This window comes from Martes martes (genome assembly GCF_963455335.1).
Source record: "Martes martes genome assembly, chromosome: 9".
NCBI lineage: Eukaryota > Metazoa > Chordata > Mammalia > Carnivora > Mustelidae > Martes > Martes martes.
In genome coordinates this window covers 29,813,487-29,826,194 of record NC_137896.1, presented here as the reverse complement: position 1 = coordinate 29,826,194, position 12,708 = coordinate 29,813,487, and the positions used below count along the sequence as shown (strand labels likewise).

The 12,708-nt window shown below is 48.4% G+C and overlaps 1 protein-coding gene across 1 annotated transcript; it reads right to left on the bottom strand.

Annotated features, from left to right (window-relative positions):
- Positions 1-203: 203 nt before the first annotated feature.
- PRND (prion like protein doppel) lies at positions 204-740 on the bottom strand (the record flags this gene model as incomplete). The annotated part of the gene is made up of 1 exon (XM_080814493.1): positions 204-740. The coding sequence occupies one exon, from the start codon at positions 738-740 to the stop codon at positions 204-206; it is 537 nt and encodes a 178-aa protein (XP_080670619.1).
- Between the last annotated feature and the right edge of the window lie 11,968 nt (positions 741-12,708).

Below are 12,708 nucleotides of genomic sequence, written 5' to 3'. Positions count from 1 at the left end.
CCACAGGGGCTCGGTACACACACATTTACCCGATACAGACAGATTCCCCAGGGGAGACTTGCCAGTGTGCCTTGAGGGACTGAAGAATCACAGCTCTTGGGTACCTTTGGGACACACGGGGTTTGGGGCTTAGAGGAGAACTGGGATACCCCAGCCGATGGCTCCCCCTCTCATCCCCGTGGCCAGCCGGCCCACCTGCAAGCTTATTTCACAATAAGCCAAATGAAAACCAGCAGGCAGAGCAGCACAGGCTGGTCCACGCTGACCCGAAGTCCCGCTCCCCTCTCCAACCAAAAATCGCAGTGCTTGATGGAGCAGAGCTCCCTGATCAGCCGCCACAGGACCCGCTGGTAAAGTTTGTTGTCCTGTTTCTCTCGGGACAGCTCCTCCTGGTTCGCCACCTGGGTGGCGTTGATGCAGCCACTCACGAACTTCTCCCTGGTCACGTTGGCCTCTGAGCAGCCGTTGTAGTGGATCCCGTCGGGGAACTGCCAGTAGTTGGCCTCGTAGTACCTGTTGCCCTCTGCTCCCAGGTCGACATCCAGCTTCCGGCCTTGCTTGATGAAGGCTCCGGGGCGGGTCTCCGCCTTGCGCGCCTCGGTGACCTGCGAGGTACTGGGCACGGCCTTCCGGTTCCACTTGATTCGGTGCTTGATGCCTCTGGCCTTGACTGCTGAGAGCTGGCTGAACAGCAGGACACAGACAATGGCCCACCAGCATCCGCCCAGATGCTTCCTCATTGTGCCAGGATCTGCAGGAGCAAAAACCCAGGTGGTTACCTTCCCCCAGGGGGTGGAGGTTGGTGGGGAGGGTTTGAGGGCTCCCCTGCCTCCCTCTCCCGTGCAGGCGATTTTAAGCAAGGAATGCATCCTTGCACCATTCACGTGTTTCCAAAAGTGGAATAGTTTCACTGTGCTCACGTTGCATAGGCTACGTCAATACCCAGGTTCTTGCTTTTGCCTGGAATTACATGCATTCAGGGTGGAGATTTGATTTTCTCTGACAGATAAGATGCTCCAGCTGGCAATTACAAAGCCTTTGAATATGCATGGGAAAATGAGGGAGTAATGACATAATACATATAGGTTTTCTTTGGTGCACCCAAGTCTTTCCAATCAGAGGATCTCTGGAGGAAAATACACAGAAGAGTTGAAACCACAGGCTTCTGAGCACAGACTGTATTGTTAATCTTCCCTCTTTATTCTGTAGCTCTAAGCTAGCTCTGACTCTGGCACATTCTGCAATCCATTCTAAGAAAGCCCCTAGGGGCTTTAGGGTAATGATGAAGAGAGATGGAAACATGGTCAGGAGACCCCTGCCTCCTTCTGTGTCAGGGGTCAAGATGTGCTAGAGAGGTGACTCCCAGTCTCACCCTGGGGACAGAGTGACCCCACCGTCTCCATCACCCAGCACTTACTATGACCAGCCACTGACATTGACTGCCTTAATTCTCACATGGGGTGGTACGTTATTATTTCTCTGGGATGAAAGTTGTCCTGGGGGGGCGGTGCCTGGGTGGCTCAGTTGGTTAAGCTTCTGCCTTCGGCTCAGGTCAAGATCCCAGGGTCCTGGCATAGAGTCCCGCATAGAGATGCTTGCTCAGCGAGGATCTGCTTCTCCCTCTGCCCCTCCTCCCTGCTCACTCTCAAAAAATAAATAAAATCTTAAAAAAAAAAAAAAAGGTGTCCTGGGATTCAGAATGGGGAAGAGCTTTGCCCAAGGCTGCAAAATAGCGGCTGGCAAAGTTGCAACCAGTCTGTCTGACTTGTTCCCATATGCCTACTCGCCATATCCCAAGGCCCTTCTGTTCTTCAGGAGGGGATGGTGCCCGAGTTTTGTGCTTTTTACTCTCTGGGCATGAAGGGCAGCACCAATGGGCCCTAAGCTAAGCAAAGAACAGGCTCCATGAGGAATTTCAGAGGAGATGGGAGGCTGGGGAAGACCGGAGGGTCTGGGGGAGCACAGAGCCTCCTGGGTCAAGGTGGTGCCTGGGCACTCGAAGGGCTGCTGATGACATCAGGGATATCCCCCCTTCCCCCAACCCCCCAGTCTGGTTGTTTGTCACATCTGTCTCCTGAAACCACAATAGCTATTGTGGAAATACATTTCCCAAGGTCAACTGTTCAGGGCATTCCGGCACCTGGAGCTTGGTCGGCATGGATGAGAAACCCCAGTACCACAGTCAGGCTCTGTCCTAGATGAAGTTCCACTGTGAGCCCATCAGTGCCAGGGCTGAAGGGGGTTCAAAAGTCGGCTTGCTTAGTCCCTAACATCCCTTCCCTGCAGAATTCCCAAAGTGATGGGTCCACCTCTGTTAATATGTTCAATTGCGGTGTGACTCTGGTCCTTATGTTGGAAAAAAAGCAAAACACAACCTCCGTGCATGTCCAGTGACCTCTGGATGTCTACAAAGCGGCTTCTGTTGACCTTTCTTTACCTGCAGGCATGGTCTAGTCTCTCACTCAGGGAGGCCATGAGTGTGTCCGGCAGCACCCTGAGCACCCACCTTACACCCCCCCCCTCAGTGACCTCAGACCAGCTTTCGCCAAAGAGATCCAAGCATGAAGCCAATGTTCATTTGTCTCTTAAATAGGGGGCCACCTCTCCATGCCATCAACCCATACTCTTTTAGTAGGGGAAATGTTAAATAAGAATAATAACACAAATTACAGGTGTGTCAAGTTAAAAGAAAAACATAAAAGCATAGTGATCTTGGAAAGTCGTCTTCATAGTCAAGGGCTTGAAAGCAAAAAGAAAATCCCAACCAGCTAACCCTAAAGTAGCATCTTATTGCAAGCACCAAAGCCAGTGGTGCAACACCAGGCTCATGTGTCCCCTGACTCGGGACCCACTCCAGGAGATGGGAGACAGGAAACCGCTGCACGGTTTGCAGCCTGATTAGAAATGAACGACCCTGACCACAGAAAAGGAATCCAGCACGAACTCGGCCTCCCCACGTACCTTGGGCTCTCTCTGGAAGCTTGCCTCTGGAGCTTCAGCAGCACTGTCCGCCAGCACTGCCCTCCCACCTATGTAGGAGCTGCGGGGGAGGGGGCTTTCCTGCTGCTCTCCAAATAGGGCAGCCCTCCCCGCTGGGCAGGACCAATCACGGGTTCCCAGGCACTCCTCTGCCTTGTGGAGAGACCTCATCCCTCTTCACAAATAAACACTGTGTGGAGATCTTGACGAAGTTCAGAGAGTTGCCTTTGATTTCACTTTTTTTCTTTTATGTATGGACGTGTGCATTTACTTATTTACTTCCTACTGACTAGTTTATCACAAAGGACATGACAAAGGAAACAAAGGAACAGCCAGATGAAGAAGTACATTAGGGCAAGGTCTGGAGGGGTCCAGCTGCAGGAGTGCTCAGGGAGTCTGGGGTCACAACCTGCCCCATTGCTCATGAGTTCACCAGCCTGGAAGCTCTCCGGACCCCTCTGTTGCCAGAAACTGGGGACAAGAACCAAATACTCTAACCAAAGATACTCCTATCACCCCTAACACTCAGGAATTTGCAAGGTTTTAGAATCTCTGTGCCGGACACTGGGGACGTTATTATACCACAATGTCACAGCTGGACACATGGATGGAGGCATCTGTCCAGAGTCTGGTTAAGTCTGTTTTAAAGACTGGTGTTTTGAGAGGTGCCTTGTAGAATGGAAATGAGCAGTGTTTGAAGGAAAACGCTTTCCCATCCGTATCCGCAACAGAGGGTGTTGCTGGTATGTGTGCCGTCTGGCACCCACAGACCAGCCTCCACCAGCAAAGGGGCTTTGGCCAGGCAGCCTCTGTGGGAAGGGTTTGGTCCAGAATAGGGTGAGACAGCAGCTGAGCCATGTAGGGGGGTCCCCTCCCAGCAGGGACCCTCAGAGAGCAAGGTACCCCACCTTCTTTGGGGAGGTGGAAAAGCAGGTTCATGTTGTCTAGAGGGACACATGTTGTCTAGAGGGACAGGCTTGGCTGGCACTTTAGGCTGTTGGGTCATGCAGGAATGCTTGAGATGCTGAATTAGTCCAAGTTCAGGAAGTTAAGATCTATGGACACCCACAGGACAGACGCAGATGGAGATGAAACTGACCTGGTTCAAACATGGTGGGGACTGGGAGCGAGGTTCCTCGGACAGGTGGGGGTGCAGGGGTGGAGGGTCTGGGGATGGGGTGTTGGGGTGGGGGAGGCAGCTGGAGAACCAGCCTCTCCTGGCAGGAGGGGCTGTGCATAATTACTCCTTGTACAGAACGGACCTACTCAGATGTCTCTGTTTCAGTTGTTACTGCAATGCGAAATCAAAAGTGAATTCTGGAGGAAAGTACGGAGTGAGATTAGCATGTAAATGGAATGTGATCTTTATCCTGATTGTGAACCTTCGATGTTGGCTGGATTCGCTTCAAGGCCCTTTTGCGAACCAAGCTGAAGTGTCCTCTCCCATAATGACCAGCAGATGGCGCCACGGGTACACAAAGACCTCTCACCCTGGAGGTGGGCACTTCCCCCCTCCACCCCCACCGCTAACCCCTGCAGGAATTTAGGGCCTCCAGTTGGGCCTTTCTGTCTCTTCTGCCTTTACTTTTAAAACGTATTTCCCTTTTTTTTTTTTTAAGTTTCATTTTCTTCTAGAATCAGAGTCTTTTGGTCCTGTGAACACGTAACACACACACACTTCAGCAGTGCAAGCTCCCTATAAACTATTTGCAAAATGCAGAAGAAAAGAAACAAAACAAAAAACAAAAACTGGGGCGCCTGGGTGGCTCAGTGGGTTAAAACCTCTGCCTTCGGCTCAGGTCATGATCTCAGGGTCCTGGGATGGAGCCCCACATTGGGCTCTCTGCTCAGCAGGGAGCCTGCTTCCCTCTCTCTCTGCCTGCCTCTCTGCCTACTTGTGATCTCTCTTTCTGTCAAATAAATAAATAAAATCTTAAACAAAAACAAAAAACAAAATCACCTTCCTATTTCACTATCCAGAGACAAGCATCAGTACAAGGTTCTTAATTAGGCTTGGGGCTGTTTAAGAGCTGGAAAGGGCTTGGAATCCTCTAGGAACTCCTTCACACCATGAGGTCATGGGGCCAGATAGGCTCAAGGTCACCCCACCAGGCGGGCTGTGCTGCCCGTCCTCCCCCACCCCCACCAGTACAGGCCCATTGCCCTGTCCTGAACTCTGTGTACTGTCCACCCTGCCCGTCCACATCTGGTGTGAGCACCACCAGGCCCCTTCATCCTTCTTCTTTCTGTTCTCTTGCCGAGGAGGACTTGGCGCAGAAGGCGGTGGGAGGTTGGTGCAGAGCTGATGAGACTGCAGATTCCTCTTGGCAGCGAACAAAGAGGCACAGAGAAGCATAGAAGACGATGGAAATGTTTAAGAAGATGGGAGGAACTCTGAAAGCTGCAAACAAGGCAAGAAAACGGCTACCCAGCTGCAGAGAGTCCAGAACTCCCCAATTCTGCTGGGCACCGTCTCCCTGCCTACAAACATGAACAAACAAACAGCCAAGGAATCAGTGAGAGAGCCCCAGTCTTTCCAGGAGCTGAGACACCAGGGCCCGGTGAATCGTGTCTTCTGGCGTCGACCGTTACTCGAGGAATATCACTGAGTGTGGATCATCCTTGATCAAACAGAGAGACCGAGACGGATCCCACTGGGCTGGGTGCTCCGTGATGCAAGGGAAGGGACTCCGGAGGATTTTTCTAGAATGAATGAGTGGTAGAAAATTATGTGAATTAAAAAATAAAAAAAAAATTGGCCAGGAAAAGCTGAGGTCTAGCATGCCTGAGTGGGTCATTGTTCTATCAGTTCTTACTTTAATTAGATCTGGAAACTTTGGATAGCATCTATAAATACAGTGGGCATTAAGAGACAAGATGCCAGGCTGAACTGTTCCCAGAAGGGCTAGTGTGTAGGAAGATCCCCCACCGTTTCTTGGCTTCCTGAAGATTTATCAAGTGTCAGTCATGTGTTTGGACCATGCTGTGTCAAAGGAGGGACAGCATAAGCTTGGGGAAGGCAACGAAGGCAGCTCACGGCTTGCCTTAGCTTAGAGAAATAATTGAACTGTGTTTTGGAAAATAATACTAACAAGATAGTTGCGTAGCAGTCTAAAGAGCTGTACTCAGTTGTTTAGTGAAGCCTTCTGTTCACAGGAAGCGGTATCCTGATGGTACAGCATTATGCATTTTTAAAAGCTGGACGCACCCGTGTAACCTGCAACAGAATGAGAAGTCGATCAATGACAGCATGCTCAAAGCCTCTCTGTCTCCCCATTGCATCACTGCCCTCTCGCCTGACTCAGGACACCCTCGCTTACCTTTGCCTGTTGGCATTTCATAGAAACAGAATTATGGAGAACATAGTCTTTTGTGTCTGTCCTGTCCAAATCGGGTCGTGTAGATTCACCCACATTGTGCGGAGCTGTCAATGGCTCATTCCATCATGAGACAACTCCATGATCTTCTTCTTGGTTCCCCTCGTGGTAGGAGTGTGGGTGGTTTCCAGTTTGGGGGTTTTCTGGTTTGGGTTGCTGTGAACATTCAGACATGTGCCTCTTGGTGGAATGTGATCACTTTTCTGTTGGCTGTACACTCTCGGGGGGGCTTGCTGGGTCATAGACTATGTTCAGCTTTTATATTCTTAGAATTTGGATTATGGCTTTGAACAAATTTTAAATAGCACCTTCCTCTATAGCTTGCCCACTATTTTCTTAAGCGCAGTGGGGGGCTCTTCCTTTGGGGGTCCCAGAGCACTGGACATGTAGCGGAATAGTTGCACAGGGCACCCTTGCTGTTCATGTGTTCATTTGAGCTCACAGAAGTCAAAGGACCATGTTCCACTTGCCCCACACATAGCATGGTGCCTAGAATCTAGAAGGAACTGAATTCCCTTTATCCCTTCTTATCTGAGACTTGGTTGCGCAAGGATCACAGCTGCTGGGGTGGGCTGCATGCCAGGTGGCAGGTCCAACCCTCCAAGTCACAGCAGGTCATGATATATAGAGGAAGCAAGAGGAAACCTATTAGGCATAAAGGCAACAGTTTTAGAATTCGCTTTTAAAAAATCAAGGGCAGCACGTGAAGACCTATCATGATGGTAACTGAAAGTCCGCTGGGGTATAATTGTCTAGAAGGGAACAGGAGGTCCCAGAGGAAGCAAATGCTTCTCTTATCAAAGGGTCATTTCCCCTGCAGTTTGCTGCCCTTTCCTGCTCACACCACAGCAGGTGCCAGGTGCTGGGTTGTGTGGAGCTGATGCTGGGGAGGGAGATGTGATGGGAAGGGATGCGTAAGGGTTGGGAGGTGGGGAATCTCGTGGCATACTGGGGACCACTGAAGGGGGTTATTCATCTTGTGTCCCCAAATGTTCGTGGAGTAGGATGTTTGTAAGTGAGAAGAGAGAGTGCCACCAAAGCTTTAGGGCACAGGGAATAGGGTGAGGTCTGTGGTTTAAGGTGGTCCAGAAAGGGGCACCCAAGGAAGGGGGAGAAACTCCAGCCTGGAGACCGCAAGGATGGCAGAGAGTGCCAGCCTTGGCCACCATGTTGAAGTTCCTCACTTGGCTGCCCACCACTTTTCTCACTTGTCTCTGGCGGTTTTTTAGAAGAATAATTAACCGGATAATATGATGTGCCATTTGTCCTCTCTCCACAATACGCAAGAAAGTGTCCAAAACGAGAAAGGCCTGCCCCAGGTGAAAGGGGTTAGCTATTGTGGGGGCGCCTGGGTGGCAGAGTCGGCTGAGTGTCTGACTCTTGGTTTTGGTTCAGGTCTTGATCTCAGGGTGGTGGAATCGAGCCCTGAGTCGGGCTCTGTGTTCTGCATGGAGTCTGCTGTCACGTAAGCTGCCCTCTGTCTTAGAGGATAAATGGTGTATTTAGCAGACAGGGTTCGGGCAGGCAGAAGTTCAGCTGAGAATGGGTTTCCATGTTTCCAAGTATGTGTAAGAGGTATCACGCCTCCCCATCACCACCACTGTTGACGCTTATCACACGTTGCTTGCCAGTGTTGGAAGCACAGAATCCAATAAAAAATCCTTTGCCCTGAAATAGTATAAAGGGCAGTAAGCTAAGATCTAAAAGCTTTGTTGACATCTGGGCGTGTGTTAACATGTTTGCTACCGGCCTGCCAGAAATACTAATGAAGCATTTACTATTGTGAAGGTCACTAGCAGGGGCTGAAGAGGTTCATGCCAGAGCCTGGGTCTGTGACAGAGGAAGGGGAAGGACTGGAGCACTGTCAAGTAGGTTGCACTGGATGGAGAAAAGGAGTGTCTGAGCCATGGAGCCAACCAAACTGGAAGATGTAGGCTGAAGTCACTTCTTGGTACCAATGGCTATAGATCTGGCAGAAAATAGGAATGCAGGAGCTAACATTTTTTTAAAAACGCTATTATCGGAGTATAACATGCATGTAGAAAAGTGCACAACTCAATAAATGTTCACAAACTGAACAATGTTATGTAACCAGCAGGATATTCCAAACCCTCATGGCTCCCCCTGCCTGAAGGGGGCGTCTTGACTTGTCTTGACTTCTAATGACCAGGCTGGTTTCACCCACTTTTGTATTTTATACAAATGAAATCATGCCGTGTGTGGTTGTTTGTAGCTGACTTCTTTCATTCACCATTGTATTTGTGAGATTTCTCAGTACTGTTGTCTGGAGGTGTTAGTTTTCACTTCTCATTCCTGCATGATAGATGGTTGTTATAAATAGACCATAATTTATTTACCTATTTACCTCTCGATGGACACTGGGGTACTCTCTGTTTGAGACTATTATGAATGCAGTTGCTCTAAAAATTCGCCTGTACCTCTGGTGGTGAGCATAAGCTCTCATTTCTGTTGGGCAGATGCTCAGGAGTGGAGATGCTATGCTATGGGCTAGGTGTCTGCTCAGTTTTAGCAGAAACTGGCAGTTCCCCAGAGTTGTTCAACCAACGTAGATTCAGCTGTGGAAGAGGGCTCTGGTGTTCCCCAGACACCTGCTGTATGGTGGCCCTTCTATTGGACACTTCTTTTAATTTTTAAATAAACTGTGACGACAGTTGGGTGACCAGCTGTCTCAATTTGCCAAGGACTAAGGGGCTCCCAGGGCATAGGATTTTTCAGTGCTAACTGCGGCAGTATGTTCTGAGCCAGGACAAAGTGGTCACCTTCCTTCAGATGTGTTGGGATAGCAGATCTTGAAATATCCCTTACACTTACCATCATGAAATTTTGGTCGTTATGAGGTCCACCAGTAGATTTTATTTAGCAAGTCTGAAAAAAACCCTTTTAATTTAATCAGGATTATATTTCAGCATCATTGGTTTCCTCTGTGACCTCTGTAGTTTTACTTTATGTATTTAAAAACATTATTTCGTGCAGGGTCCATAGATTTTGTCAGACTCACAGAAGGATCCATGGGAGGGATAAAGGTTTCAGTTGGGTCTTAATGTGTAAATAAGAATTTGTGTGAAGAGTGGAGAGAGGGAAGGGAAGACATTCTAGGTGGAGGGAGCAGCATGAGAAAAGGGGACAATATGGCAAGGATTTGTGCTGCATATGAATACGCCTTGTAAAATCAGGCTTGGGGAAATGATAGTTGTAAGTCGTGATTGCTGGTGTTTGTGATCATGAAACAGTCTGTTGGCTCAGTGTTTGCAGTGGTATGTACGAGGCAGGGGTTATCAGAATATAGAGGAGGTAGCGATCTTGAGCTGGAAGTCTGTAGAGGTGACTTCCTGGGAGGAAGAGATGAACCCAGTTCTTGAAGGGACACGAAGATGGCTGGAGGTAGCATCCTATTACAGGTATGCAAATGGAAGACTGGCTTGCCATCAAGAGGGCTGGGATGGGAGAAGGGATCAAGGGGGACAGTTGACATCTCTGGTGTTCTGTTGGATTTCTTTCAAAACCCTTTCTTCCCTGCAGGTTTTCCCACGTGACTCAGCTTTATGGTTCAGAGGAAGGGCTAATACTTCCTGAACGATGCATGGACATCCTTGATGTCAAGGGATGGCTGGGGCCTCTTGTCCCTTCACTTTAGCTGCCATAGGGAAGGATTTCAGATTTTCCAAATGGACACAAACCAATGTTCCTCTTCCATCTTTTCTGATTTCCTGACCCCAAGTGGAAGTGACACATAGGTGTGCAATGTCTCACAGAAGAGAAGAATCTGGTAGACATGTGGGAGGGAAAACCAAATGGAAGGGGAGCCAATGGAGGGAAAACCAAAACATCACGTGTGTGATCCAGATGGATTATCTGGTTCATAAAGGCTCTAGTGAGGCCTTTGAACGGACCAAGCAGGTCAATGTAAGTAAGACAGGGATGTAATGTGGACATTCAGAAGCTAAGGTTCACATGAGGGCTTTCATTTCTCAAAACCTAGTCTTGCCAAAGAGTTAGCACACAGCATGGAAAGGCACGTCCTTACTCATCTACATGACTTCCCTTTGTAGTGGAGAAGGATTAGTGGGGGCTATCTCCACTGGGCAGATGCAAAAGTGAGGAGAAAAGTTTCCATTTGGTGGAAGCAAGGTTTTGAAATAGTCTGTATGGGGAGTCATCTGTAATCTGGTAGAAAAGGCAGTCACTAGGCTCATTGCAAAAACCGGTGCGTGAAGCCATTCCCCAGGTCCCTTACTCATTGACTGACTGATTCATTCATTCGTTCATCAAAGATCCATAGCTTTTTCTTGAGGAAAATTTAGTATTTACCACTAAGTAGAGGGTTTGAGTTGATTTTTGTCCATGCACAGTGTCAGCAGGTCTTTTAGGGTAATATATCAAGGAGAGGAAAACAGGTTATAAACTCAAGCACTCTGGCTAAATATTGCTGGGTTCACTTTTTTTTTTTTTTTTAAATAAAAAAGCTCCTTCTTCCGTGAACACTGTTTGGTACTTCATTAGGACACTACTGTTCAAAAGGTCTTGGCCAAATAATTCCCAAACAAAACACCCCAAGGTTGTTTTCAGGCCACTGGTAGCAAAGCTGTATGCAGAACACTGGCCTCTGTGCTCACCTTGGTGAAGGCCAAGAAGATCATATGACATTTTTCAGCTTTCGATGATGAAGGCTTTGATTTTATAGCCAGAAAAGGCTTCAGGCCAAGTATTTATAAGCATGGTGGACCCAAGGCCAGTAGTGCTTCTGTACAGACTGTTTTCCGGAACACCTGTGAGAAAAATGAGTGGGCTGAAATGTTATTAGATTAAATCTCAAAAAAGTGCCTAACCTGCCCCCTACCCTCTCACTGCGTTTTTTATTGTGTGTGTGTGTGTGTGTGTGTGTGTGTGTGTGTGTTTGTGGTAGTAAAATTTATTGAGCAATAGTACAAAGCTCCCAAAGAGGGAGGAGACTAGAGAGGGTTGCCCAAACCACTTCTTAGGCAAGTCATTTGTGCTTAAAAAACAAACCTAAAGAAAAACAGCTTCATTGAGATGTAATTCACATACCATATAATTCGTCATTTCACAGTGTAAATTCAGTGATATTCAGCACAGAGCTGTTCATCAAGTACCTCTCTCTAATTCTAGAATATTTTTATCAAACCAGAGAGAAAACCCGTACCCATCAGCTCTCCCTTCTCAATTCCCCAGCTCTCTCCAACCCCCGGCAACCAATAATCTACTTTCTGTCCCTATAGATTTGCCTATTCCAGAATCATACAATAAAGAGACAGAAAGGGAATCATCATCTTTCCCTTGACATCATGTTTTCAAAGTTCATCCACATGGCAGCATGGATCAGCACTTCATGTAGCCTTTTTATGGTGAATAATATGGTAGGTTCTATACCCTTCACCCTGTAGGATACAAATGCTTTCCCATATGATAGTGTGGTTTTACTAGGGCAGACTAGGAGGTGTGGGATAAAACAGTGTTTCTGTTGTCCAGTTACTCTTCAGGTGAGTATGTCAAAAACAAGATGGCAGCTTTCACTAAGCTTTTCCCATAAGTTGCCCAGACAGACCCAACAGCCCATCCTGGTGTATTCCACGAGTTCATCTCCTGGTGGACTGTGGGGAATGTGGCAGTCTGATCTGGTGGAAATCAGGTGTTTAGCAGAACCACAGTGGACTTCTTCCACGGGTGGCAGGGCAAGATCTTCCTCCTAAAATTCTCAAAGGCAAGAAGGGTCTCTGACAGACTTTATGGGGACAAATCTGGGCTTTACTGCTCCTGTAATCATTCACTCATTCATTATTTTCTTCATTCTTCAAAGGTCCAGAGATGTTTCTTGAAGAAATATTAGCCCTGCCTAATGGCCCTAACGGGAAGCACAAACCCTCCTTCTGGGCCATTCTACAACAGCCTCAGTGTCTGCGTGACACTGTGGAGATAACAAACCCAGTGTGTGTGTGTGTGTGTGAGAGAGAGAGAGAGAGAGAGAGAGAGAGAGAGATTTGCCTCCTGGAAGCAATGTAGAGAAACGGGTCTGCAGAGTGACTGGAGAGGAAGGGCCTCCTCAGAGGGCTGAAATAAAAGGAGATCCAGAGACATGCAGGGGAATGGGGGAAATGTGACATTGGCTAGAAAAAGGAAATACAGTCTCCTTCCTCACTGGGTTCTCTGGTCTGTGAGTCCAGCAACGCAAGGCCAACCAGGACTCAACTGGGAGGGCCTGGAATCTGTGGCATTCTCTTGTGTTAGGGCCCTGGGAGGATGAACTTGGGCCAAACCTGAACGGATGCATTCCATGTGTGGGCAGCCATTGTGAGCAGGGCGATGGGCATGCCTC